Raw genomic sequence first — 27,295 nt, 5'->3', positions numbered from 1 at the left:
GTTTTCTCAAATTTCCTTCAGCTTGAAATATTCAGTATGCCAAGGCAAGGTACGATATTTAGGGGTAGGGTGTTCTAAGCCCCATCACAGTCCTGAAATCTAAATGGCAAATAAAGTGAAATAATAGTATACAGAAAGCAATTTTATTTATTTATTTTTTCTTTCTTTTAAACATAAAATATTACCTGAGTGTTTCCCCCACTTTAAAGAAGTCCATTTAGCTTTCCTTTTGGAAATATTCCATTGCTGTCTCTAAGTCAAACTCCAATCCACATTCATCAGTTAGCCTGGTGTGTTAGGCCATTCTGGCATTGCTATAAAGGAATACTTGAGACTGAGTAATTTATAAAGAAAAGAGTTTTAATTGGCTCATGGTTTTGCAGGCTATACAGGAAGCGTAGCAGCATCTGCTTCTGGGGTGGCCTTAGGAAGTTTCCAATCATGGCAGAAGGCAAATAAGGAGCAGGCATGTCACATGGAGAAAGTAGGAGCAAGGCAGGTGGTTGGGGCGGGAGGGGGGAATGTATGGTGGCTCACACCTGTAATCCCAGCACTTTGGGAGGCTGAGGCAAGCAGTTTGTTTGAGCCAAAGAGTTCAAGACCAGCCTGGGCAACATGGCAAAATCCTGTCTCTACAAAAAATACAAAAATTAGCCAGGCATGGTGGTGCGCACCTGTAGTCCCAGTTACTTGGGAGGATGAGGTGGGAGGATTGCTTGAGCCCGGGAGGTGGAGGCTGCAGTGAGCTATGACCGCACCACTGCACTCCAGCCTGAGGGATAGAGCAAGACCCTATCTAAAAAAAAAAAAAAAAGAGAGACAGGGAGGTGCCACATACTTTTATACAATGAGGTATCACAAGAACTCAATCACTATCACTAGAACAGCACCAGGGGTATGATGCTAAACCATCCATGAGAAATCCACCCCCATGATCCAATCACCTCCCACCAGGCCCCACTTCCAACAGTGGGGATTATATTTCAACATGAGATTTGGGCAGAGACACACATCCAAACTATATCTATCAGCTGGATTCTTTTCTTGAATCTCACATTAATTAATGGAAAGAAGTTTCGTGACACTTTGCAATTATTGGATTGTTTTTTGGTAGAATAGTGTCTGATGTGATGAGATCAGTTCTCAGTTTACTTGGAAATGAATAACTACAGGCACATGTGCACATATTCTTGCTACTAAAATATTCAATATTTTCAAATTGTTTTTTTCACTATTATTCTCAATAAGAGTTCCTGATGGAAACATTTTCTCTCATAATTAAGGCTACAGCAAGACATGCCTAAAATAAGGAATTTCAAAAGTGTGCGTCTTTGCCATGGTTCTGAAGGCAGGTGTGGGTGTTTAATGACTGATATAAACTCTAGAGCAGTGCTACGTAATTGGAAATGCGCTAAACATGTTAGCAATGGTGAAAAGTAGAGTTGTTTGGAGGTCAAAAGCAGAAAGAAAGGCCGGTACTCTGGGAGTCGGGGCATCTGGCCAAAGTTCTATTCTACAAATCATCCTTATGAATTTTAGAAAGTTGCTTCACCTCTCTGGGCCTGAAGGTATGTCTGCTTTTATGTTCTACTCCCCACTGGCCCTTGGATGAAATGGCGTGTCTAGGTAGGAGGAGGTAGCAGAGCCAGTTCTTATTTAGAGCAGCCAGTTCTTTTTTAAAGCAGAGATTTCAGAGTAGTTTATAAGGCTCTAGCTAGGTTTGGGGTTTTGTTTCCGCCACTCAGGATAACAGTGTACATATTGAGAACTTCTACATGAACAAATTCCCAGTGTACAACTTGTTGCTATCATAGTGTCCTTCTGTGCTATGTATTTCTAACTTCATTCGACAACTATTGAACGTGTTCTATGCATCAAACACTGTAAAAGGTCATAATGGAAGTAAATGGAAACAGTCTGAACCTTAGTATAGAGAAGCATGGTGGTGCCACAATATGTGTATGCTTAGCTAACAGGAGAAAGAGCTCTCTGGGTCCCTCATTCTGTCCTTCTGTCCTAAATTAAAATGCAGAAAACCCTATCCCGCACAGTGCTAATTTTGTGCAGCTTAATATCATTGTTAAAAATAATATTAGCTTTTTCTTTTCAGCTCAGTGTAAACAAGGCACCTACTCATACAGTGGACTTGAGACTTGTGAATCGTGTCCACTGGGCACTTATCAGCCAAAATTTGGTTCCCGGAGCTGCCTCTCATGTCCAGAAAACACCTCAACTGTGAAAAGAGGAGCCGTGGACATTTCTGCATGTGGAGGTTATCAAAGCCTTAGACATTGATATTTCTTTAAACCTACTAGGTTGTCTGCATGAAGGAGTGGCATATTTTCAGCAAAAACATACATCTACTCTACGCACAGAATGGAAATAACTGTCTTTCATAAAGAGGTTTTTTGTTTGTTTAGTTTCTCAGCCAGTTAACAATTAGGTATAAATACCTGCCGTGTAAACACCGGGCTGGGTTAGGAACACAAAAGAAGTACAAGACTTGGTCCCAGGCCTCAAACAGTAATAAACATGTGGCTTCGTGATATGGTAGAAATATATCTAAACTAGGAACTTCATTCCCTCCTTTATAAAGTGAAGTTCTGTCTAGTGTTTCTTGAAACTCTAAAAATATTTTATTCTGTGGATTATGAATTTCATTCCTTACGAGTTGAAGGTTTTCATGAGTGGTTATTCAGTCAGGCAGCACATTAGAATCATCTTCACATTTACATGAGTATTTTTAAAATACTGAAACCTGATCTTCTCTCCCAGAGATTCTGATTTAACTTGTCTGAGTAGAGCCTGGGAATTGGTTTTCTTTTATTTTTTAAGTTTCCCCAGGTGATTATTTGATGTGATTACGAAAATCTGAGAGCCACTAATTTTGTTCTCAAATGTCAGCATGCAGAGCTTTTTAAGACAGATTGCGAGGCCCTACCTCCAGGGTCTTTGATTCAGTAGGTCTGGGGAGGGGTCTGAAAATTCGTATTTCTGTTAACAACTGGTTTCAAGTAATGCTGATTCTACTGGTCCAGTGACCACACATTGAGAACCACTGGTTTAAATAGAAAAAAAAAAAGATTAGAGTTCCAATTTTTAAGTATTTCTGACTAACATCCCTACTGAGGGATGTTTTCCAGCAAAATACTCATGAACATGTAAACAGAAACAAAAGATGAAAACTTAGAATGACAGTGAAATTAGGACTGACAGTCAAGGTCAGCCTACTTCCAGAAATTCCAAAAAATTTGCAACTACTGTAATTTGCAAAGTCAATAGAACTGGACTCAAAAATTTGTTGGCCTACCTCTGCTACTCACTGGGAACCGAACAAACATTCCTTGATGAAAGATTTTTTTTTTAATGTGTATCCTACCTCTATAGTTTTATTTAAAAACCTAAGGTCTGTGGCAACTGAGAAATGAAGAAGCTGTTCCCATATTGAATGAATGATGTTTTTAAGAAGCCAACCTACTGGTTCCCTACTTCTCTCAGGCTACACGGAGACACATAGGCACACTTCCTACTCTCGCTGCACCCAGCCATGCTTGACCTCATCCAGAGAGATTACCAGTAAACAAGAGGTAGGAAAAGTTAATGTGCAATGGCAGGAAGGGGCGTTTCCAGCATTGCATCTTGGAAGTTGTAGTCCTCTTAAGTTAAGTGCATTGGAAGTAAAGGAAACAGGCAAAACACACTCTGAATTATAGGTTTATATATATTCCATCTGTTTAAATTATCTCAGTCTGGTAGGATCAAGGTAGATACAAGTCTGAGACCTGAGGCACTGGGCAAGTAATGTTCATCAACCTAATAGTTTCACTGAAGAGTTGAGAAGAAAATTTAGGGCCTAACTGAAACTCATAAACCATGTCTGTTGGATAATACCAGCTTTGGATCTTTTAATTAAAAGTCTCACAAGCCTTCACATTCTGATTGAAATAGATCTGTTAGAGACTCTTTTGTCAATATAAGAAATAATTTTGGCAGAAAGTCCACAGTAAAAAATTCTTCCTGCCCACTTCCTCCAACCACAAAAGCAAGTAGGATTTTTATAGTGAAACAAGTTCACATTTGACAACTTTTTTTAGCTTTCTAAATAAACCTTGAGGTTTGTCTAATACTAAATTATTATATAAGGAGTTATAATTCCCAAAAAGTCTCTAAATTTCTGGCCCTACTCTCCTAATATTCCTAGCAAAAGTTTAACCACATTCTGCTTGTCATGAGTGGGAATTAGAAATGACAAAAGTTAACATTCTTCTGCGGTGCTGGATAAACATTTTATTTTAAACTTAAATGTGTATAAGTTCTAAAACGGTTGCTTATATATATTTTTTGTTAGTTTTTAACTCCTTTCTTTTTCTCTTGCTTGCTTTTTGCCTTTCTCTTTCTCTCTCTTTTGCCTTTCTTTTTCTTTCACCTTTCTTTCTTTCGCCTGCCTTTCTTTCTTTTTCTTTCTTTCTTTCCTTCCTTCCTTCCTTCCTTCCTTTCTTTCTTTCTTTCCTTTCTTTCTTTCTCTTTCTTTCTTTCTCTTTCTTTCTTTCTTTCTTTCTTTCTTTCTTTCTTTCTTTCTTTCTTTCTTTCTTTCGTCAGCCTTTCTTTTTCTTCCTTTCTTTCTTTCCTTCCTTTTTCTTCATTTTCTCTTTTGGTATTGATTTATTATTTTTATTATTGATTTATTTTCTATCAGTATTGATTTATTTTTATAGTGTACTGTTTATCTTATTTTTTGCTAAGACATTGCTTTTGCATTTCTCTATCATGTGGCACTTAAAATATTAAAGGTAGCAATCATTTAAGTATCACAAAGTATATTAGTTTGTTAAAGTAATATATTCTTTGTACATTTTACTTTTTATAACTTCTTAGGTTATTACATATTCTTGGGTTTGTAGGTACACACTCAAGAGTCTGAAATTTTTCATTCATTAAAAATGATTTTCATCAGAAGAATAAGTTCAACAGGTGACTTGTTGTTGTTGTTGTTAATGTATGATCTATAGGAGAAGAAAAGATGATGTTTAGACTAGGATGACACCACCTTTTACCCTGACTCTCCAGGATGAAGTTAAAAGGAGGCTCAGGAAGTCATTGACCTCTGACCTCATCTTAGGAAACCGATTTATTTATTTATTTAAAATGACCTATAATTAAGGTGTACAAAATGATGTTATGATATTCTTATGCACATATACATCATCTCACATAGTTGCCCTTCTTTGGGTGTGTGTGGTAAGAGAACCTGAAATTCTCTTAGCAAATTTCTAGTATGCAATATAGTATTATTAATCATAGTCAGAAAACTCATTGAAAAGGCAAAATCCACTTGGCTCCTGGTCTATATGTGTTGCCCTTAACACTGTCAGAGAACAGCACCAGTGATATGACATTTTTTTCTGGTCATTTCCACGCACTGTCGTTTGATTTTAATATCATTTTGGCATACTTAGATAATTTCTCTCTCTCTCTCTCTCTCTCCAATAGAGGAGGTGAAAAGAGGATTTTGTTCCATTTTTCTTGACTGGGAGACTAGTTTCTTTGGCCAAGAATCAAAATGAAACATTCACCCCTCTTTTCTCATGACACTAGTTCATTAGGAATTGCATATTTATGTGTGTGTGTGTACGTGTACATGTTTAGTACTATATTACATATTAGATAGTGCCACTATTTTGTATATGTGTATGTTTATATATACATATATATGTGTGTGTGTATATATGTTTACTACATATATAAATACTCTATTAAATGCTAATTGACCACTGCAGGAAAATATATTTCTGAAGACAACTGTCTGCCCTTGGACAATAACTTAAACTAATAAAATTGCACATGCAAATTTATTTTATATTTTCTATGCTAAAAAGTATAGACATTACAGTGATGAGTTAGGTATTCTTAGAAGCTAATAGATTTATTTATTTTTAATGTTAGTATTTTATTACTATTACATCTTAGTACAATTTTTTACCTTCTGTTAGTTTCTAGGGGCATAAACTTCTTTTTGAGCATCTTTGTGCTGAAAATTATATGTAAAAAAAGTTTATTTCATTATAGCATCCTGAGTTTTACTGGTGGAATTTATCTTTTCAGCATTTCATACATACTCAGAGATATTAACTCAAACAAAAGTTTTATACTTTTACCAGCGGAAGACTGATGCTTTCAGTTAACTAATTAGCTGTGTGTAAGTTACCTTTTCCAAATAGGCAATCACTTTTGGAAACTTAAGATTGAGGAAACCCATTTTAAAGTAAGCAAGTTTACAGTTTGTGTGAATGACAGAGCTCTATCTAACACTCTGAGATCTATCAAAGAGTAAATTAGCTTGTTCTTAGTGAAATAAAGATACAGTTTAAAAATGTAAATTTTATGCATGTAAAGACCAAACCTGCAAGAAATTTTTTTTCTAAATTTGCATTAAAATCTATGATATTTTCTGCCATCTCTTGATTGAATTACCATTTCTTCATTGAGCTCTTTTGTTAATTGGGTAAAAGAGCTCTTGAGCAAAAAATTTGGCTTTTTTGTTTTAAAATTTTGATCTAAGTGTCTTGAGATTATCACAAATGCTTTGTTTTTTCTCAAATCAATTTAAAAAAGATGCTATGACATGGGATACCCTGCTCCCTTAAACCTCAGTCCATCTCTAAATTTTTCAACCGTACTGCTAATTATCTCTGCTGTACTATTTTTATTACAATGCCACCAAACCCTAAATGATAAGGATGCTGACATCCTGAGTAGCTACTTTTTGTGTTGTCTTCCATACTTACATTTATGCAGACAAGTCTTAGTATTTTTAATAGTTTTCTCAGTTTATAATGGCTTTAATATCTATCCAGATGATGCCAGTTCACCCAAGGAAAGGACACACCCAACCTGAATTCGTACTTGGGTTGCTGTCTAAAACCCCAACCAAAGAATTAAGTCATGAGTACTCTGTTCCCCTGCCCTCTGCTAAATGCAACAAAACATCATGGAGGAAAACCCGAGCTTGTTTTATGTTTGAGGCCATTTTTAATTTTGTTAATATTCCACTCGTTAATGGCAAGAGAATTTCAGATTTGGTTAAATGACAATTCTCAAATGAATGTTATTTACAAAAAGCCTAACACAAATGACGGTGAAAGGTTAAAAATAATAATATTTCCAGACCTATGAATACAAAAAAAAACAAGCAAGTAGCAGTGGTAAAGGGAATTTATGAAAAAGTTCAATTCAAAGCCCAATAGCATCACATGAGGAAGAAAAGAGTTATTTTTATGTAATTCACAAGCAGTATAGCAGTATAAGTTAGTCATAATAAAGCTTTGTCATCAAATAACAGCAGTAAAATACAACAAAATCTGTATGTCTCACAATGGTAAATTGCAAAAATAAAATTTTCATGGAAGATTTTAATACCTTTCTTGAATTTTTTTTTTTTTTTTTTTTTTTTTTTTTGAGACGGAGTCTCACTCCGTTGCTCAGGCTGGAGTGCAGTGGCGCCATCTCATCTCACTGCAACCTCTGCCTCCCGGGTTCAAGCAATTCTCCTGCCTTAGCCTCCTGAGTAGCTGGGATTACAGGTACCTGACACTACACTGGCTAATTTTTGTACTTTTAGTAGAGATGGTGTTTCGCCATGTTGGCCAGGCTAGTCTGGAACTCCTGACCTCAAGTGATTTGCCCACCTCAGCTTCCCAAAGTGCTGGGGTTACAGGCGTGAGCCACCATGCCCCACCACTCCTTTGAATGTATAAGGATCATGTAGGCAATCAGTAAGGACACACAGAACTTGTAGTACATGATTGATAAGGCTGAACTAATAATACATGTTATACTTTTTACTCTACTGTGATAACACTTTTAGTGAAGTATTATTTTTATCTTTAGATATAATGAACAAAACTCAATAAAATTCAAAAGGTAGCAATTAGTTATGCAATATAAATTCTGACCATAAGATGATTAAAAACAGAAATTAATAAACATATTCCAAATATTTATACATTTTAAACCTCTTTCTGAAAAATAATTGTGTCAAAAAATCAAATTACAATTCATATTACTTAGAAAATAGCCAATAAAAATACTAATGATAAAACTACCGATTTCGCTAAACCTTTCATAGGTAAATATATTACCTTATATTATTTTAGTATTAAATAAGGAGGAGTCATAATTACTTGGTTATGAAAGCAGTTAAACAAAATTAACAGGTGAAGCACAAACTGGCAAAAATAATTAGTCTGAGTGTGTCAAAGGATTCATATTCTTAATATATAAAATCATAAAAAACCTCCATAAATAATAGACTATTCAGGAGAAATAAAATTTCTAATAAGTAGAAGAAAGCAACTTCATTTATCATCAAGATGCAAATTAAAATAACTGTAATTCCATTTTCACCCTCAAATTGGAAAAAAAATTTAATAATACCAATGCTGAGGAGCATGTAGTAAAAAGAGTGATTGCATACACTACTAATGGGAGTATAAATTGGAACTACTTATTTTTTTAATGATTTGGCACTATATATCAATGGCTTTAATCTTTTCAAATCTTTAGACCTAACTATTCAACTACTCAAATCCAATTATTCTAATTCAACTACTCAAAGTCAACTATTATCCCAAGGAAATAATCAGAGCTAAATACAAAGATTTATGCAAAAAATTTACTTCAGCATTATTTATAATAGCAAACAAATGAAAACAATCTAATATCCAACGTAGAAAAAAATGTTAGATCAATCATGGTCTGTCAATGAGATGCAACATTTTTATTTTATTAAAATCTATACTATTCAATAATCGGGGGGAATGATTTGGGAAACACTTATGATATCGTGTTAGGTAGAAAAATCAGAATACAATTATATGGCCAATTCTAAACTTTATTAAATTAACGTGTTACTAAAGACAGGAAGGAGACCCAACAAAACATTTACCTGGGTGATAAGATGATATGGGTATTAAATATACGGAAGACATTATATAGATAATTCAGTAGGGTTCTTATATGCACAGATTAAATCACTTCTTTCAAATGTAGGGTGTGTTACTTTATATGCACATATGATTTGTTTTTACCTCTGCAGTTCCTTGTCCAGAAGGAAAATTCTCGCGTTCTGGGTTAATGCCCTGTCACCCATGTCCTCGTGACTATTACCAACCTAATGCAGGGAAGGCCTTCTGTCTGGCCTGTCCCTTTTATGGAACTACCCCATTCGCTGGTTCCAGATCCATTACAGAATGTTCAAGTAAGAGGAACTTCGTTTCTTATGTAATCCTATGTTGGACATTTACTTTTCCCTGTCTCTGTTGTAGTGTCAGTTCTGAATATTACTATTTTTGGTGGATTTGGGCATCTGGACTTGTTAAATTGTCCTTCTGAAGTATTTTTGATGACCATGACACAAAGAGTCTTGTTTTGGAAACACTGAACTTGATAACTTCTAAATTTCTTTCTAAGAGTCTAGGATGTAATGATGTAGGCCATCCATCTCTGTTTTCTTTTTTAAAATATAAGTGAAACAAAATATATGTGGCTTTACTCACTCTGACAACCAGAATCTTGACCATAGTGTTAGACATAGTCCACTTACTGGCATATGTACCACACTGACATGTTTTTCTATTAATTGATTAGGTTTTAGTTCAACTTTCTCAGCAGCAGAGGAAAGTGTGGTGCCCCCTGCCTCTCTTGGACATGTTAAAAAGAGGCATGAAATCAGCAGTCAGGCAAGTTCATTTTGCATAAAATTTTCTCTAGTGGAATGCTTGGAAAGCAATTTGTCATTTTACACGTCACACACAGGAAAAGGACCAGGATTGAAACTTTAATCAACATGTATGAATTTTATAAATGAATAATTGTATTTACAATGACTCCTGTTTAGAACATTCCCAAAATGCAACGTTAGATGTTCTAAGTACCAAAAATGAGAGTTTTTCCCAGAAATGGCTGGCAATAAGAATGAGTAGATACGGGGAGCCTTTTGATTCACTATAAACACTTACCACAAGCACAACCCATCATTTGAGTAAGAGAATTTGGTTTAAGGAAAGGCTTTTTCTAATTGGCAGGCAGAGTTACCCAACTTTCATGAAAATTATTTAAATTTCTTTGCCAGAAAAGAAAAGATTTTTTGGGGAAAAGTATGAGTCCTTAAAAATTAAGAAACATAAATTAAGAATATAGCTAAACCAAATGCTTTATATTTTTTACAAGACTAGTTGTTAAGTCTTGATTACTTTAATAGATTCACTCATTACTCTGTATTCACCTTGCCCAATGTCATGAATTCCTTGCCTTTTAGTATTTTCATGGATAATGGGGATATATTTCTGATTACAACTTCCTACAGCCTAGTCCAAACATAATGACTTGTTAGGACTCTATAAGTCATATTTCAAACAGCCTAGTGGACATAGGAATTTGTAAGATCCCCTAAAGCAGTGGCTGTCACGTGGAGGCGTAATAGAATCCTGGCCAAGTTTTTAAGACAGTAATGTATAGACTTCACTCCCAGAGATTCTGATTTAGCTGATCTGGGTTGGTGCCCTGACCTTAGTACGCTTTTAAAATATCACTTATATTCTAGCATGCAGCCAGCATTTAGAAACGCTCCTTAGGTTTACCAGAACATCACCCAAGAATGATATATATCATTTGCTCCCCTATATGGCAGGTACCAGTGTTATTCAGGCAGCAACCCACCTAGCTTGAGTGAACTTACCTGGAAACAGGAACGAGCTGTCTAATGTTGCAAACCTGACTCTAATCAGGACTGCTTTGAAATAAATAGAGTGCTTTGTCTCTGATTGATTTTTTTTTTTATGCTACTGGTAGGTTTTCCATGAATGCTTCTTTAACCCTTGCCACAATAGTGGAACCTGCCAACAACTTGGGCGTGGTTATGTTTGTCTCTGTCCACTTGGATATACAGGTAAATAACTGAGAGGAATGTAGATTTTAAAATATTTTATATGAAATCATTATGACTTGCAGTATCAAACTTCAGTACATTAACTATATCCGATAAGATACATTAGACCATGTAAATGTGCCAAAATTTGTTGAACAAGATAAACAATAGGTGAAAAAATTATACATACTTCACAAATGACAGTTTTCTTTGCCTATTTTGGCTAAAGAATAAAGGCTCATCTTCCCTATGAGTCTTTGTCATAACCCACAATTTAAATTGAAATACAGGGGTCATGTTCAAAGTTTCATTCTATCAAAAATTATATGCATGATACTCAACATAGAACAGATTGTCCAGTATAAACATTTTTAAATGAACTGGCAGTTTCTCTGATTTGCTACACACTAATAGAAGTTCTTGTGAATAGCTATGATTTGTTGCTTTGTTTCTATCTTTCTGGAAGCTGTGCTTAGAAAACAATTTGGCTTTGGACTTTATTATGTAGGAATTATGTAGGAATTATGGGGGTTTTTAACAGTTTGGTTCACATTTGACTTGAGTCCAGAAACATAATTTTTGAGGGGAAATGAACTATACCTTAAAATTGCAATTAATTTAAAATAATTATTTTCTTCTAGACAGTTTTTTTTCAGTGTTATACAACCAACTTAAGTTTTTCATGAGAAATGGTATTTAAGTAAAGGAATTCACCACAAAATAAGCAAAAGGAAAGTCAAAAAACAAAGTATAGCCAAGATCTATCTAGAATATTGGCATTCCATTTATTATAGCTGGCTCATGTTGTGTGCATGTGTGTCTCTGTGAATTTTTATAAAAATATTTACCTTGATGTTCCATAAGAAATAAAGGATCTTGTTTGGGAATTCTGTAAATGAGTGGTGGTTGAGAAAGGGTATAATATAGGACAGTGGTTCTCAAACAGTCATGTGCATCAGAATCATCTGGAAGGCTTGTTAAAAACACAGATTGCTGGAGTCCAGCCCCAGAATTTCTGATTCAGTAGGTCTGGAGTACAGCCTGAGAATTTGTATTTTTATTGCATTCCCAGGTAATGCTGATGCTAGTGAGGAGGACCCTGAGAAAGAATATGGGTTTCCAGCACAGCTAGCTCATAGAAAGCCTGTGTGCACCCTGTGAGAGGATGCAGCCACTCTGGGACACCTGGCATGTGAGCTGTGATCTGGCAGGCTTTAGCCCGACCTCCACCCCTGAGCCAGGTGACCTTGGTAGCAAGTACAGATGATATTGTAACTTTCACTTTGAAATTAGCATAATTCCTGGCTCCATTTTATGCTTCCAGGTGCCCCCACCCCACTTCTAATTTGGGATCTTTTGCTATCTTCTATGTATCTTTATAAGAATATCTTATATTTGTTTAGAAAGAGGTGTTACCTTCATTAGATACTTAATAGATGGTAGCACTTAATGAATATTGCCCTTTTCTTTACCACTACCCATTTAAAAATTCTGATTATTGAGATAATTGCCTTTAAATGATCATAGTTCTATTTCGGTTAATCCCATCCTGGATTGTCCCTCAGCATTTGGTTTACATTGTAGGCTTAAAGTGTGAAACAGACATCGATGAGTGCAGCCCACTGCCTTGCCTCAACAATGGAGTTTGTAAAGACCTAGTTGGGGAATTCATTTGTGAGTGCCCTTCAGGTTACACAGGTAAGGGGAAGGTCTCTTGTTTTCAACAATATAAATCTTTGAATCATTAAGATTTCATCACTGAGATAAATTTGGAATGTGTCAAAGATACATTTATAGAATATTATAAACATATTGAAGAAGCATATTTTCTAATATTACTTATATGCATTGGAAAAGCGTTCTTGTCCTTATCTGGTTATGTAAGGAGAACAAGATATCAATATGGCAGTGTGTAATTGCTTTATAAAACAGGCAGGCGTGTTCCCATCTTTGCCAGCTAGATATGTGACCTTGGACAAGACATTTAACTTCACTGGACCTATTTCTTCATTTGTAAAAATGGAGGTGAGGAAATGACAGAAAATAGGTAAAGCCTACTACAAGTACAAGGTCATCGCCAAGCTTTTTACTAGTATTTTACTGAATTTATAAAGTGTATACGCTAATTTCTGTGGATGTTCATGTGTGTGTGTCAATGTGTGTGTGTGTAATTATTACTAACTGTGGACTTCAGGTGCATGTATCTTTGAAATTGTTATGGACCACTATGCCTCTCCTTTTAACTTAAATGCATATTTAAGTGTTATCTTATTTTTTAGCATCCAAAATCTTTGTCTTTATTTATGACTTAAATAATTTCAACTTTTATTTTAAATTCAGAGAGTACAAGTGCAGGTTTGTTACACGGATATATTATATTGCATGATGCTGAGGTCTGGAGTACAGATAATTCCATCACCCAGGTAGTGAGAATAGTACCTAATAGGTAGTTTTGCAGCCCACACTGCCTTTCTTCTCCCCTCTAATAGTATCCAGCATCTATTGTTCCTATTTTTATTCCATGTGTACTCAATGTTTAGCTCCCACTTTAAGTGAGAACATGCAGTATTTGGCTTTCTGTTCCTGCTTGAATTCACTTAGAATAATGGCCTGCAGCTGCATCCATGTTGCTGCAAACGACATGATTTTGTGGAGTTTTTATGACTGCATAATATTCCATGATGTATAAGTACCACATTTTCTTTATCTAATCCACCATTGATGGGCACCTAGGTGTATTCCATGTCTTTGCTATTGTAAATAGCACTGGGATGAACATACAAGTGCATGTGTCTTTTTGGTAGAATGATTTATTTTCCTCTGGATGTATACCCAATAATGGGATTGCTGGGATTACTGGCCAACCATATGCAGAAGAATGAAACTGAACCCCAGCCTTACACCATATACAAAAATTAACTTGGATTAAAGATTTAAATGTAAAACTTCAAACTATAAAAATCCTAGAAGAAAACCTAGGGAATACCCTTTTTGACATCGGCTTTGGCAAAGCATTTATGGCTGAGTCCCCAAAAGCAATTGCAACAAAAACAAAAATTAACAAGTGGGACCTAATTAAATCGAAGAGCTTCTGCACTGCAAAAGAAAGCATCAGTGGAGTAAACAGACAACCTATAGAATGGGAGAAAATATTTGAAAACTATGCATCTGACAAAGGCCTAGCATTCAGAATCTATAAGGAGCTTAAACAAATCAACAAGCAATACACAAATAACCTCATTAAATAGTGGGCAAAGGACATGAACAGATACTTCTCTAAGAAGACACATAAGCAACCAACAAACATGAAAAAGAAAACTCATCATCACTAATCATCAGAAAAAGGCCAATCAAAACGACAATGAGATACCATCTCACACCAGTCAGAATGGCTTTTTTTTTTTTTTAATTTTTGTATTTTTTGAGATGGAGTCTCGCTCTGTCACCCAGGCTGGAGTGCAGTAGCATGATCTCGGCTCACTACAACGTCTGCCTCCCAAGTTCAAACAATTCTCCCGTCTCAGCCTCCCAAGTAGCTGAGACTACAGGCGCATGCCACCATGCCCGGCTAATTTTTTTGTATTTTTAGTAGAGATGGGGTTTCACCATATTGGTCAGGCTGGTCTCGAACTCCTGACCTCAAGTGATCCACCCACTCCAGCCTCCCAAAGTGCTGGGATTACAGGCCTGAGCCACCGCCCCTGGCCAGAATGGCTATTATTAAAGAGTCAAAAAATAACACATGCTGGCAGGGTTATAGAAAAACACGGATCACTTATGCAGTTTTTTAGGAATGTAAATTAGTTCAGCCACTCTGGAAAGCAGTTTGGAGATTTCTCTAAGTGTATATCTTAAGAGTCGCAGCTTCCAGCACCTTCTCACAAAAATAGTTCAGAAACAGTGATCTTATTCTCAATTCCCTTGTTAACCCACATTATAATTACTTAATATTGATGATATATTCTAATAAAATGGACTAGGATTTACTACTTTATAAATAGTAATGACCCCATAATATTATGGAGAGTACTGAGATCATCTAAATCATCCAGCGTTGTACCTAACTCATCATTATTATACTAAAAAGATACATATTTTAATAGGTGTGGGTATATAATTTTCTATATTTTAAAAAGTTTAGTAAAATCCTGATAACATTTCAAAGGAACCAGATTCTAATAATTTTATTGTGTATCTAAAAACAACTTCCATAAAGACATGAAAATGTTTAACATAACTTACAGTAGTAATCATTTGGAACAACTCATATATTTTCTCTATTTCACATCCATGCAACACTGGTAGTCCCAGGCTTATGAAAAGATATTGAGTTTATACAGTAAAATTGCATTTCATCTGGAAGTGTAATTTGAAAGTTTATATATAGGGAGACATTTTAAATGTCAATGTTGCCCTTGAAAATCCTTCAAATCAGCCATCAAGTAGAGTGGACTTGATATTGCACTTGATAAAGTGATAGCATACTCTATCAATTACAGTGGACAGGCATGCTGTTTTGAAATATGCCTGTTTTACCTCAACAACAGAAGAAATCATTTTTGTCTTATGAACACCAAAGCGGGTGGCTTGCGTTTAGGGGCCACATCGCATATATCTTAAAACAAATTTCTCTCAGCTTATACTCTAAGAGGCCCACATGCTGTGAGACCAACTGCAGACCAGCAGACTCATCACCCCAACCAAGGGTGTGTATTCAACAGCTAGAACCACATCCAGATTGCTTGCCTGGTTTTCATTTTCTTTCCCATGCTCTTTCCTCTCCACCATCTGCCTATGGTTGCATTTCTATAGGCAGTATTAAAATTATGCACCTGTATCCTACAATTCTTTATTTAAAATTCCAAATCTCATGTTAGCGACACCTGGTGTTGAATCATAGTAAAAACTTGTGACAAGAATGGCAGACACATACTGTGAGAAAAGTGGAACCAAGTTTCTAAAAATATACATTTACTAGATGTGAAATATATTATGTATGTTATTTATTAGACATTAAATTTATTGTGTGGATTTACTGTGAAAAAACAAGTGTTCATAATGGTCTGTATGAAAGTGTAGATTTTATGTTAGATTTACTATTCTCAAAAAAACAACTTTTATTATGAAATTTCCTTCTAGCATATTTTAATGTCAAGGTACATAAATTATTAGATACGTGTTACATAATTCCATGAGTTATAAATTTAAGCATCCGGAACTCTTCAACCCAACGAGTCTTTGCACATCTTTTCTTGAATGTGAAGATTTATGGTTCTAGGCTCATTTCTGTGCCTGTGCTTGGCAATGTCACAGACCTCTTTGGATCTGTTTCTAGATGTGTAAAATAAAGGATATGAATAACATTAGTTGTTCCCAAATTATGTTCACACAAAACATGGGACAGCTGCACAGAAATTTGGCTGTGTTTCCCTAATTTGCAGAAGAAAATGAGTTATTTGCTTCATTCAATATATTTCTCCCATAATTTTTGCCAACTTTGTAACTGTAACGCTGTAACTGTTACCACTTAACTCTAAAAGGAATAAACTCAAAAACAGAACAACTAGCAAACAAATAAGGAGAAAAAATTTAAAACAAAATCACACATCTTTTTAACTAAAAAATATGGTCAGATATTCATGGTTATCATTTTCCATTGCATGCTGAATATGTTAGATTTCTTGCTAGAAAAACTTTTCCGTTCACAGAATAGAAGAAACATTTTATTTCAACATGTTTGGCAAAGAGTTAAATTTGTCACAAACATGTTAGCCATGATTTCCAATTTCCCTATTCCAATGCCTGAACAACTTGCTTGGAAACTATTGGTCTTAAAGTCCTGTCACGTTTTCTCCAGCTCAAAGATGAATGATTCTTTGCAGGTCAGCGGTGTGAAGAAAATATAAATGAGTGTAGCTCCAGTCCTTGTTTAAATAAAGGAAACTGTGTTGATGGTGTGGCTGGCTATCGCTGCACATGTGTGAAAGGATTTGTAGGTAAGATGTTTCTAGTCTTCCTATGTTGTCTTAAAATCTTGTAAACCACCACAAATTAGTACATTTCTTAACATGATATATATTGTGAATTTTTGGATTTTATGACTGTATAGTGATTATGTAAGAGAAAGTCCTCCTTTTTGGAGGAAATACATGCTGAGGTGTTTAGGGTAAAAGGACATGCAAGTCTGCAATTTACTCTCAAATGGTTCAGCAAAAAATTTTTTTTTGTATGTGGTGTGTGTGTGTTAAGGCAAATTTTCAAGAAGGAACTGGAGACAAACCATGTAATATCATATTGCAAACAGATGCACAATAATATGGTTTAAAAGTGTATGCTTAATTTCTAAAGAGTAAATCCAAGAAAGTAGCCAGTGAAGGAAAAAGGCAAGATCAAAGAAACAGGCAAGTTTTGAATGGAAAATTTACTAGCTTTATTTCTTAACATTATCTCAATTAGTTGTCTATCTGGGACACATTCAAAGCAGTGTGTAGAGGGAAATTTATAGCACTAAATGCCCACAAGAGAAAGCAGGAAAGATCCAAAATCGACACCCTAACGTCACAATTAAAAGAACTAGAAAAGCAAGAGCAAACACATTCAAAAGCTAGCAGAAGGCAAGACATAACTAAAATCAGAGCAGAACTGAAGGAAATAGGGACACAACCCTTCAAAAAATATTACCAAACTTAATTTCAACAAAAAGTAAGATTTAAAAAAGCAGATTATCGGCTGGGCATGGTGGTTCACGCCTGTAATCCCAGCACTTTGGGAGGCCGAGGCAGGTAGATTACTTGAGCTCAGGATTTCAAGACCACCTCGGCCAACATGGTGAAACCCTGTCTCTACTAAAAAAATACAAAAATTAGCCAGGTGTGGTGGTGGGTGCCTGTAGTCCCAGCTACTCAGGAGGCTGAGGGAGGAGAATCGCTTGAACCTAGGAGGTGAAGTTTGCAGTGAGCCGAGATCGTGCCACTGTACTCCAGACTGGGAGACAGAGTGAGACTCTGTCTCAAAAAAAAAACAAAAAACAAAAAAAACCCAGATTATCAAAAACTCAGAGTCCACAAAAAAATGACTTACAAAAGCCAGAGCCCATTACAGAATGGATCTCAAACCGGTTTGATGGGCTCCACAGCCTCCATTCCAATCCTCTAGAAGCAGTATCCTCCAGGGAGTCAACACTTTAGTTACAGTGTTCCCAGGGAGTTAATCATTTGGGCTGTTTCTCTTCCTTCTCCATCCTCAGGCCTGCATTGTGAAACAGAAGTCAATGAATGCCAGTCAAACCCATGCTTAAATAATGCAGTCTGTGAAGACCAGGCTGGGGGATTCTTGTGCAAATGCCCACCTGGATTTTTGGGTACCCGATGTGGAAAGAATGTCGATGAGTGTTTCAGTCAGCCATGCAAAAATGGAGCTACCTGTAAAGATGGTGCCAATAGCTTCAGGTAAAAGGCTAAGTCTGATTCTTTTCACTGTTTTTATTTTTTAAACTATTCAGTGATTCTGCAGCCTTTATGGAGTGTTGCTTTGAGTCTCAAGTCAGTCATTCTCAAATGCTGGCCCGAGGACTGGCTACAGTTGAATATTCCCACCACCATTTCTGCTTCACTAAGCCTGAAGTAGAGCCTATCATTTTAAAATAGGCAACCTGTTATGGCTTAAGTTTCCCAATGATTCTGATGCACAGCCATGTTTGGGAACTAACGTTCTATACTTGGGAAGTCATAAAAGATGAAAGGAAATATAGTTACTCAGAAGCAGATACAGTAGCACTAGACAAAGCCCATATTTTAATTATTTATTTATTTATTTTTATTTTTTTATTTTTTTGCGATGGAATTTTGCTCTCGTCGCCCAGGCTGGAGTGCAATGGCGCGATCTCGGCTCACTGTAACCTCCTTCTCCCGGGTTCAAGCGATTCTCCTGCCTCAACCTCCCAAGTAGCTGGGATTACAGGCGCCTGCCACCACACCCAGCTAACTTTTGTATTTTTAGTAGAGACGGGGTTTCACCGTGTTGGCCAGGCTGGTCTGGAACTCCTGACCTCAGGTGATCCACCTGTGCTTTAGCTAAAGTTTTTATACCAGATAAAATCAAAATGGAATCTGCAATCATACTGTGATAGTGCTCATCTTTATTCTATGTCCATGATTTTCAAACTTTTTTTTTAGTTTGGTAAACTTTGGTTCAAAAGAAATCTAACATGAATGTAAAAAAGTAAAATAATCAAAGCTAAGCTTTTGTGGCTGAAAATAGTAGTATTTGAGGGGCAGAAAGACTATGTCTCCCTGAGGCAGCTCTTAGGTGCCAGTAGAATACAGTTTGAAAAACAACCCTCTCCTGTTGTCATTATCAAGACTATCCCATTCCATCCCCCACTCTTTGCAGGGAAGTACAGAAGATAGCACATCTGTAGTACACAAGACAGATTTCTCTTGCTTGCAAAATTACAGAAAACTGTATTGTCCTCAAGATGCTGCTGATGTTATAAGTTTGCAAAAGTAAAAACCAAAAAGAAAAAAAAGATCTAGCCCAATTGCAACATTTCCCAATACCCTTCCTTCTAGTTCAGCCCCCTTCCATTACCATCCTCCCACAAACAGCCAAGGCACTATCCAGAAGAAAATAAGAAGGCAACTCTGCCAATGAGACTTTCACCTACAATATGGAAATGAGGTCTTATCATGTAGCATCGCTTTCTCATGGGTGTTTGACATTTTCTGGCATATAGTACGTAACTGTAGACAATGAGAAATTTCCAGATGAACAACAAGAGTTCTAAACTCTTTCCTGGGTTTAAAACAATGGATGAATACCAAAGTTGTCTAAATCCTAACTAGAAGAAAGGTGAAGGTACAAGCTCCCAATTCAGAAGGAACATAGGTTGTTGACAAAGTGAATCTATTTCATAGATGAGGATATGATAGTGTTGTAATGACACCAAACACAGGAGGATAAAGGTGAGTGAAATTATAGTCACAATAGATTTACCATCAAATGCAGAGACCCAGTAAATATCCCTCAATTCCAACTGAGATTTTGTTTAAATCCCCCAAACACCAGTTATTCCTATTAGTCACTGTTAGGTCAATATCAAAGAGGTCTTCGTATGATATGCTAGTAACAATAACATTAACTCGCATTTATTGGACCAGTCCTTTTAAATTACAAAATATTTCAGTCACACGGAAAATTACAATAATAAAAGTCATGTACTGATGACTGTGATTATCAAACCTTAGTATTTTGCCATATTTGATTCACATCTTCTGTTTTAAAGATGTAAGTTCTAAAGGTAGGGCTGGATTCCCTCCAACATAGACACATGCATACACACACACACACACACACACACACACACACACACATTCACCTTCTTCCCCCAGCAGTAATCACCGTCCTGAAGTCTGAATATATCTTTCTTATTCAGGTTTTATATTTTGCTACATATATGACTTCTATAAACAGTATATAAGTTACATGTTACATAAGTGGTATCATAACATACATATTCTTTTTGCAATTCGGTTTTTTTCCCACTCAGCATGATATTTTCAAGTATTATCAAGGTGGTTACATTTGGCTTTGGTTTGTTCATTTCAGTTGCTCCTTAGTATTCCATTACATGATGGAATTAATTACACTATGATCCATTTTCTCATTCTCCTCTACATAGACATTTAGAATGATCCTGCTATGAACATTTGTTATATGGGTCCCTGTGCACCTTGTGCAATTATCTCCTAGAGCAGAAAACAAGAAATGGATTTACAGGGCTCTGGGAACACAAACTCTCAACTTCTCATGACATTGCCAAATTGTAGTCCTACTCACTATATGGGACTTCCTGTTTTATGACACTCTTGTCAACATTTGACATTACCAGATATACTTTCCATTCTGATGAGTTTAAAATGGTTTGTTGCATAGCACAGAAACTATATAGCATCCTGATTAAGAAAAAGGATATAGGTTGATTCAAAACCCCACTCCACCACTTAGTAGCAATAGAACTTGGGCGAATTCTTTAACCTTTCTGAGCCACAGTTTAGCTTATCTGTAAAATGGGAATAATACTAGTATTACCTCATTGTTATGAAAATTGGCTTAACATATGAAAGCCTTTAGAACAGCATTTGAACTTTTGATATTTTTCTGAGAACTCCTATGAGGAGAGAAACCACAATGTATGAATTATATTTCACCTGGACCAGAACTACTTTCTACTTTATTTTTGCTCCTGCAACATTTCTAATACATCTTGTCTTACATAGATTTAATCAAGTGAACTGGAAAAAGTAACCTGCAATTAAAGCATTGTTTTGATGTGGAAAATGTGTTCCAGCGTTTCGATTTTCAAAGTCTTTTGAGATGAGATTATCATAAATGGGAGACTTCCTACAACTGTTCTAATTGTTACAACATTTTGTTTTCTTTCAGATGCCTGTGTGCAGCTGGCTTCACAGGATCACACTGTGAATTGAACATCAATGAATGTCAGTCTAACCCATGTAGAAATCACGCCACCTGTGTGGATGAATTAAATTCATACAGTTGTAAATGTCAGCCAGGATTTTCAGGCAAAAGGTGTGAAACAGGTATGTGTCAACTCAGTGTTATTAATAACAATACCAACAATAGTAATATAATAACAATACCAATTTTGCCTGCACCAAGCACTGCCCATAGGCCAAAAACTATGCCAAGCACTTTGTACTCATTCAATCTTCACAGCCATCCAACAAACTAGGTACTACTACTATTATCCTCAGTGGCACAGATGTTGAAATTAAAGCTTAAAAATTTAGGGGGGAAATAGAGAAAACTGAATTTAGTAGAACTCTTCACATTCTACTTACTTATACTAGAAAGAATACTTTGATAAGCCGCTTGACTTCAGAGGTGAGAATCCATGGACATGTTTGAGAATCAGCAGATCAAATCTAAATACTTTCTCAGGAGACTGGAGCCTTTTAGCTGTAAGACTTGTTTTATTCAGTGGTCTATGCAGGTTTGGGGCAGAGCTGAATTGTTCATGAAATAGGGAAAAGCCAGAGCCTTGAGTAGGGCAGCATGTTGCCCTCGCAGCACCTCCTCCTTCTCTCCTGTGACATCAATTACTTCCTCTCTACTGAGTCATTCTCATCAGCATACAGACACGCTTTAGTATCTCCTGGCTTTAGAAGCATTTCAATTCCACCTCTCCTTCCAACTACTTCCTGTTTCTCTGCTTCCTTTCACCATTGAATGCTTTTCCTATCTTATATACTCACTGGTTATTTTATTTAAAAGAATGCACTATGTATTTTGTAAATAATATGTATTTAATTTTGAAACTGCTTCTTAGATAAATAATCATATTCACTGAAATGAGCTTCTTTGACAATAGCACTGCTTCCTCTGACAATTGGAAATGTCTTTCAAGTGCCACAGTCTGCACACTTTTCTTATTCATTGCAGAACAGTCTACAGGCTTTAACCTGGATTTTGAAGTTTCTGGCATCTATGGATATGTCATGCTAGATGGTGTGCTCCCATCTCTCCATGCTCTAACCTGTACCTTCTGGATGAAATCCTCTGATGACATGAACTATGGAACACCAATCTCCTATGCAGTTGATAACGGCAGCGACAATACCTTGCTCCTGACTGATTATAACGGGTAAGCAGAAGTGTCGGGAAGGCTATGCTTAAGACCTTATCTTGGAACCGAATTGAACTGACATTGAGGATGGGAAATGGGAAAGTAGAGGGTCAGGTGTCCCCAGAAAACAGCAGGGTGTCAACAATCAAATGGAGCATCTGAACAAGTTCTGTAAGAAGGTAAAATTTTAGTGATAATACCTCAAACATGTATTGTATTTTGCTGTTTACTAAGTCTTTTCATATGTATTACTTCATCTGATCTTCACAATGACTTGAGGAACTGTGCCCATTTTACAGACAGTAGAATAAAGTTTCAGAAAGTCTAAATGACTTGCCCCAAATCTCACACCTTGGGAGTAGCAGGGCTAAGTCTCAAACTCTGACTCAAATACTGATGCTCTTTCTTTTATATAATAGGATCTCTAAAAGTTAAGGGATTTCAGTGACATCATTGACGCTTGGGAGACAAGTGTATTGCATACAAATCAGTATACAAACTCAGTGTGCATATTTTTTTTAGAATCCATTAATTCCAACTCCAGAGCCCCATCCCCATGGGTTGTCAGGAGAGCCAACCTTAGTTGTACCCAGAGTCTTGCCAAAGAGCCACAGACTTGAGCAGGACTTCCATCGTTGGCCAGCTGTCCACATTATTTATCACTGAGCTGTCCACTGACCCAGCCTTTGTGGTCCCTTTAAAATCACTGCTTTTTTAAACATGTGAAATCCTTGGCAAAACTTCAGGTTCATAACTTTGATGTGGTTAGATTCTGTGGTGCACCACATGTCCTTTTCCTCTCAGATCCACTGAAATCGTTGTCCTATGTATGAGCAGGTTGTTGGTGTTCAAAACCCACTGAGCTTTTTTTTTCTATCCCCAATCCAGGGGAATCTGGTAGAAGTCTCCCATCCTCAAATACTATTCTTCTTAATGTACTTGATCTGTCAAAAACAAAAATCAAAGAAGTTTGCAAAAACCCTCCTTTGAGACAAAATATATATAAAGAGAGAACCTGTCGCCTCCTTGAATAAGAAGAGAAACTGGAAAAATGCAGAAAGGAAACCATTAATATTGCAAAAAAATATTATTTTTTCATAAACATCTGTAAACAGGATCTGATAAGATGCTGGGAGAAGTAGTCAATGAAATTTTATCTTCATTATCAATTTTCTCTAATCATTTCTTTTTCTCCATTTGATTTAGAGGATTTTTTACTTTAAACTGTTTGTTAGCTTTGTCATTTCCCTGAATGACACAGTTATTGGAAACATCTTCTGGCTGGCCATCCTTGTTGTTTCAATTATTCTTTTCTTTGGATTGGCATACTTTGTCTGACATATGACTACATGAGCAACTGTCTTAGTCCATTCAGGCTGCTATAATAAATAGCATAGACTTGGTGGCTTGTAAAGAACAGAAATATATTTCTCACAGTTCTGGAGGCTTCAAGATCAAGGTGCTAGCATAGTTAGTGTCTGGGGAGGCCCTACTTTCCTGTCCACATATGGCACCTTCTTACTCTGTCTTCACATGGTGAAGGTGCAAGTGGTCTCTTCAGAGCCTTCATGACCTAATTACTCCCCAAAGACTCCACCTCCTAATCACATTGGTGATTACATTTCAATATATAAATTCTGAGAGCACACAAATATTCAAACCATAACAGCAACCATCAAACAGACTAATTGTTTGTTTGATGAAATATCTATGAAACATCTGAAATTTGTTCTTGGTCTTAAGAAACTTACGTTCTGGAAGAAGGATGTCAGTCTGACATTTACACAATTCTCACCCTTTCCATTCTTGACTCATTCTCTCCAAAACAGCCAGTTGGTAAACTGTCTCAAATTGGAGCAACTTCTCCTGGCTCACCCTAAGACTTTTTCCTACCCCTCAGTGTTTAAGAAACACAAACCAATTTTCAGTGAGCTACAATAAAGTATAATTAGTAAATCAAATCTGCTTCTACAAAATGTGACCAAATGGAGAAAAAAAAAAAAAGAGTAATGGGTTTACACAAAGTACTTTACCCACAAAAAAAGAAAAAGAAGAAAAATAGTAACACGCCCCACAGTAAGGATTGCAACATATGGCTAATGACTGCATTCCCTGGAATCTTTTTCTCTACAGCTGGGTTCTTTATGTGAATGGCAGGGAAAAGATAACAAACTGTCCCTCGGTGAATGATGGCAGATGGCATCATATTGCAATCACTTGGACAAGTGCCAATGGCATCTGGAAAGTCTATATCGATGGGAAATTATCTGACGGTGGTGCTGGCCTCTCTGTTGGTTTGCCTATACCTGGTATGTTGTAACAAAATGAGTATAATTCTGTTGGACTCTAGAGGTGATGCTGCTTAAATGGACATCAGGTTTGCTAGCATTGTTGCCCTTGGTTTCAAACAAAGATTAACAGCTATCTCTCTCATTTCCTACTCCCTGATTATCCTAACTGTGGGTTATTAGAAGCTTTTTTTCCTAGGTAAGCTGTTTGCCTCTCTGTGTGAGAAATGCCTTTGAAGATCTACATTAAGACTACCAAGAAGCATGCTGAACTAACAGCTGGTTGCTAAACTGTCTTCCAAGGAGATTAATTACTGGTATTTTTTGTTTAAGGATTGTTTTGTTTTGTAATCAGTATATAAGCAGGACCACTGCTATCCATCTTTTATGGCCCTTTTCAAATAGATCTTGGCTTGTCTTCTAAAAAAATACTTTTTAATAAATATCCCAGGAGTTTTAGTTTGAAGAATTGCAAACTAAATTTCATTAGGTGACCCAGGTTCTCAGCATTGTACATGGCAATAAGCTTGTTCTATCTGGATACATCTATAGAAGTATATGCATATGACATTATTTTTTACTTTGCTCATTTGTTTCAGGTATACTAAAAGAAAATTAAATAGACAAAAATGAATTAAAGTATTAGAAACTGACTAAAATATTCTAGAAGTAAGTTGTATGAAACTAGGATAAGTATACTAATAAATATAGCACAAAAATACTAAACTTCATAAAAATGTGATGAGACGACCTTTGCAAAGCCTCAAATACAATACTTATTTTATTTATTAGAAATTATTTCTCTGATGGCCAGTGATGATCATTTTTTCATGTGTTTTTTGGCTGCATAAATGTCTTCTCTTGAGAAGTGTCTGTTCATATCCTTTGCCCACTTTTTGATGGGGTTGTTTGTTTTTTTCTTGTAAATTTGTTTGAGTTCATTGTAGATTCTGGATATTAGCCCTTTGTCAGATGAGTAGGTGGTGAAAATTTTCTCCCATTTTGTAGGTTGCCTGTTCACTCTGATGGTAGTTTCTTTTGCTGTGCAGAAGCTCTTTAGTTTAATTAGATCCCATTTGTCAATTTTGGCTTTTGTTGCCATTGCTTTTGGTGTTTTAGACATGAAGTCCTTGCCCATGCCTATGTCCTGAATGGTAATGCCTAGGTTTTCTTCTAGGGTTTTTATGGTTTTAGGTCTAACGTTTAAGTCTTTAATCCATCTTCAATTAATTTTTGTATAAGGTGTAAGGAAGGGATCCAGTTTCAGCTTCCTACATATGGCTAGCCAGTTTTCCCAGCACCATTTATTAAATAGGGAATCCTCTCCCCATTGCTTGTTTTTCTCAGGTTTGTCAAAGATCAGATAGTTGTAGATATGCAGTGTTATTTCTGAGGGCTCTGTTCTGTTCCATTGATCTATGTCTCTGTTTTGGTACCAGTACCATGCTGTTTTGGTTACTGTAGCCTTGTAGTATAGTTTGAAGTCAGGTAGTGTGATGCCTCCAGCTTTGTTCTTTTGGTTTAGGATTGACTTGGTGATGCAGGCTCTTTTTTGGTTCCATATGAACTTTAAAGTAGTTTTTTCCAATTCTGTGAAGAAAGTCATTGGTAGCTTGATGGGGATGGCATTGAATCTATAAATTACCTTGGGCAGTATGGCCATTTTTACGATATTGATTCTTCCTACCCATGAGCATGGAATGTTCTTCCATTTGTTTGTATCCTCTTTTATCTCACACCAGTTAGAATGGCAATCATTAAAAAGTCAGGCAACAACAGGTGCTGGAGAGGATGTGGAGAAATAGGAACACTTTTACACTGTTGGTGGGACTGTAAACTAGTTTAACCATTGTGGAAGTCAGTGTGGCGATTCCTCAGGGATCTAGAACTAGAAATACCATTTGACCCAGCCATCTCATTACTGGGTATATACCCAAAGGACTATAAATCATGCTGCTATAAAGACACATGCACACGTATGTTTATTGCGTCACTATTCACAATAGCAAAGACTTGGAACCAACCCAAATGTCCAACAATGATAGACTGGATTAAGAAAATGTGGCACATATACACCATGGAATACTATGCAGCCATAAAAAATGATGAGTTCATGTCCTTTGTAGGGACATGGATGAAATTGGAAATCATCATTCTCAGTAAACTATCGCAAGGACAAAAAACCAAACACCCCGTGTTCTCACTCATAGACGGGAATTGAACAGTGAGAACACAGGGACACAGGAAGGGGAACATCACACTCTGGGGACTGTTGTGGGGTGGGTGGAGGGGGGAGGGATAGCATTAGGAGATATACCTAATGCTAAATGACGAGTTAATGGGTGCAGCACACCAGCATGGCACATGTATACATATGTAACTAACCTGCACATTGTGCACATGTACCCTAAAACTTAAAGTATAATAATAATAATA

At 36.4% G+C, this 27,295-nt stretch overlaps 1 protein-coding gene across 6 annotated transcripts in view; it reads left to right on the top strand.

The window, feature by feature from the left end:
• The window catches only part of SVEP1 (sushi, von Willebrand factor type A, EGF and pentraxin domain containing 1), a 202,477-nt gene that overhangs the window by 110,991 nt on the left and 64,191 nt on the right, over positions 1-27,295 (top strand). For 5 of the 6 annotated variants that reach the window (XR_008509939.2, XM_009244733.4, XM_054520420.2 and 2 more), the window contains exons 18-27: positions 2,111-2,272; positions 9,095-9,256; positions 9,646-9,737; positions 10,849-10,945; positions 12,509-12,622; positions 16,807-16,920; positions 18,171-18,372; positions 21,368-21,525; positions 22,388-22,589; positions 24,705-24,880. Coding sequence is in view for 5 of the 6 variants with exons in the window: in XM_009244733.4 (XP_009243008.4) it covers positions 2,111-2,272; positions 9,095-9,256; positions 9,646-9,737; positions 10,849-10,945; positions 12,509-12,622; positions 16,807-16,920; positions 18,171-18,372; positions 21,368-21,525; positions 22,388-22,589; positions 24,705-24,880 (1,479 nt within the window). In the remaining variant the exon portion in view is untranslated. The remainder of the gene's footprint in view (positions 1-2,110; positions 2,273-9,094; positions 9,257-9,645; positions 9,738-10,848; positions 10,946-12,508; positions 12,623-16,806; positions 16,921-18,170; positions 18,373-21,367; positions 21,526-22,387; positions 22,590-24,704; positions 24,881-27,295) is intronic. The other variant, XM_063714347.1, reaches the window with a different exon arrangement.

The sequence above is a fragment of the Pongo abelii genome, chromosome 13 (genome assembly GCF_028885655.2).
Source record: "Pongo abelii isolate AG06213 chromosome 13, NHGRI_mPonAbe1-v2.0_pri, whole genome shotgun sequence".
NCBI lineage: Eukaryota > Metazoa > Chordata > Mammalia > Primates > Hominidae > Pongo > Pongo abelii.
The sequence above is the reverse complement of the archived record's forward strand: the minus strand, read 5'-3'. Positions and strand labels throughout refer to the sequence as shown.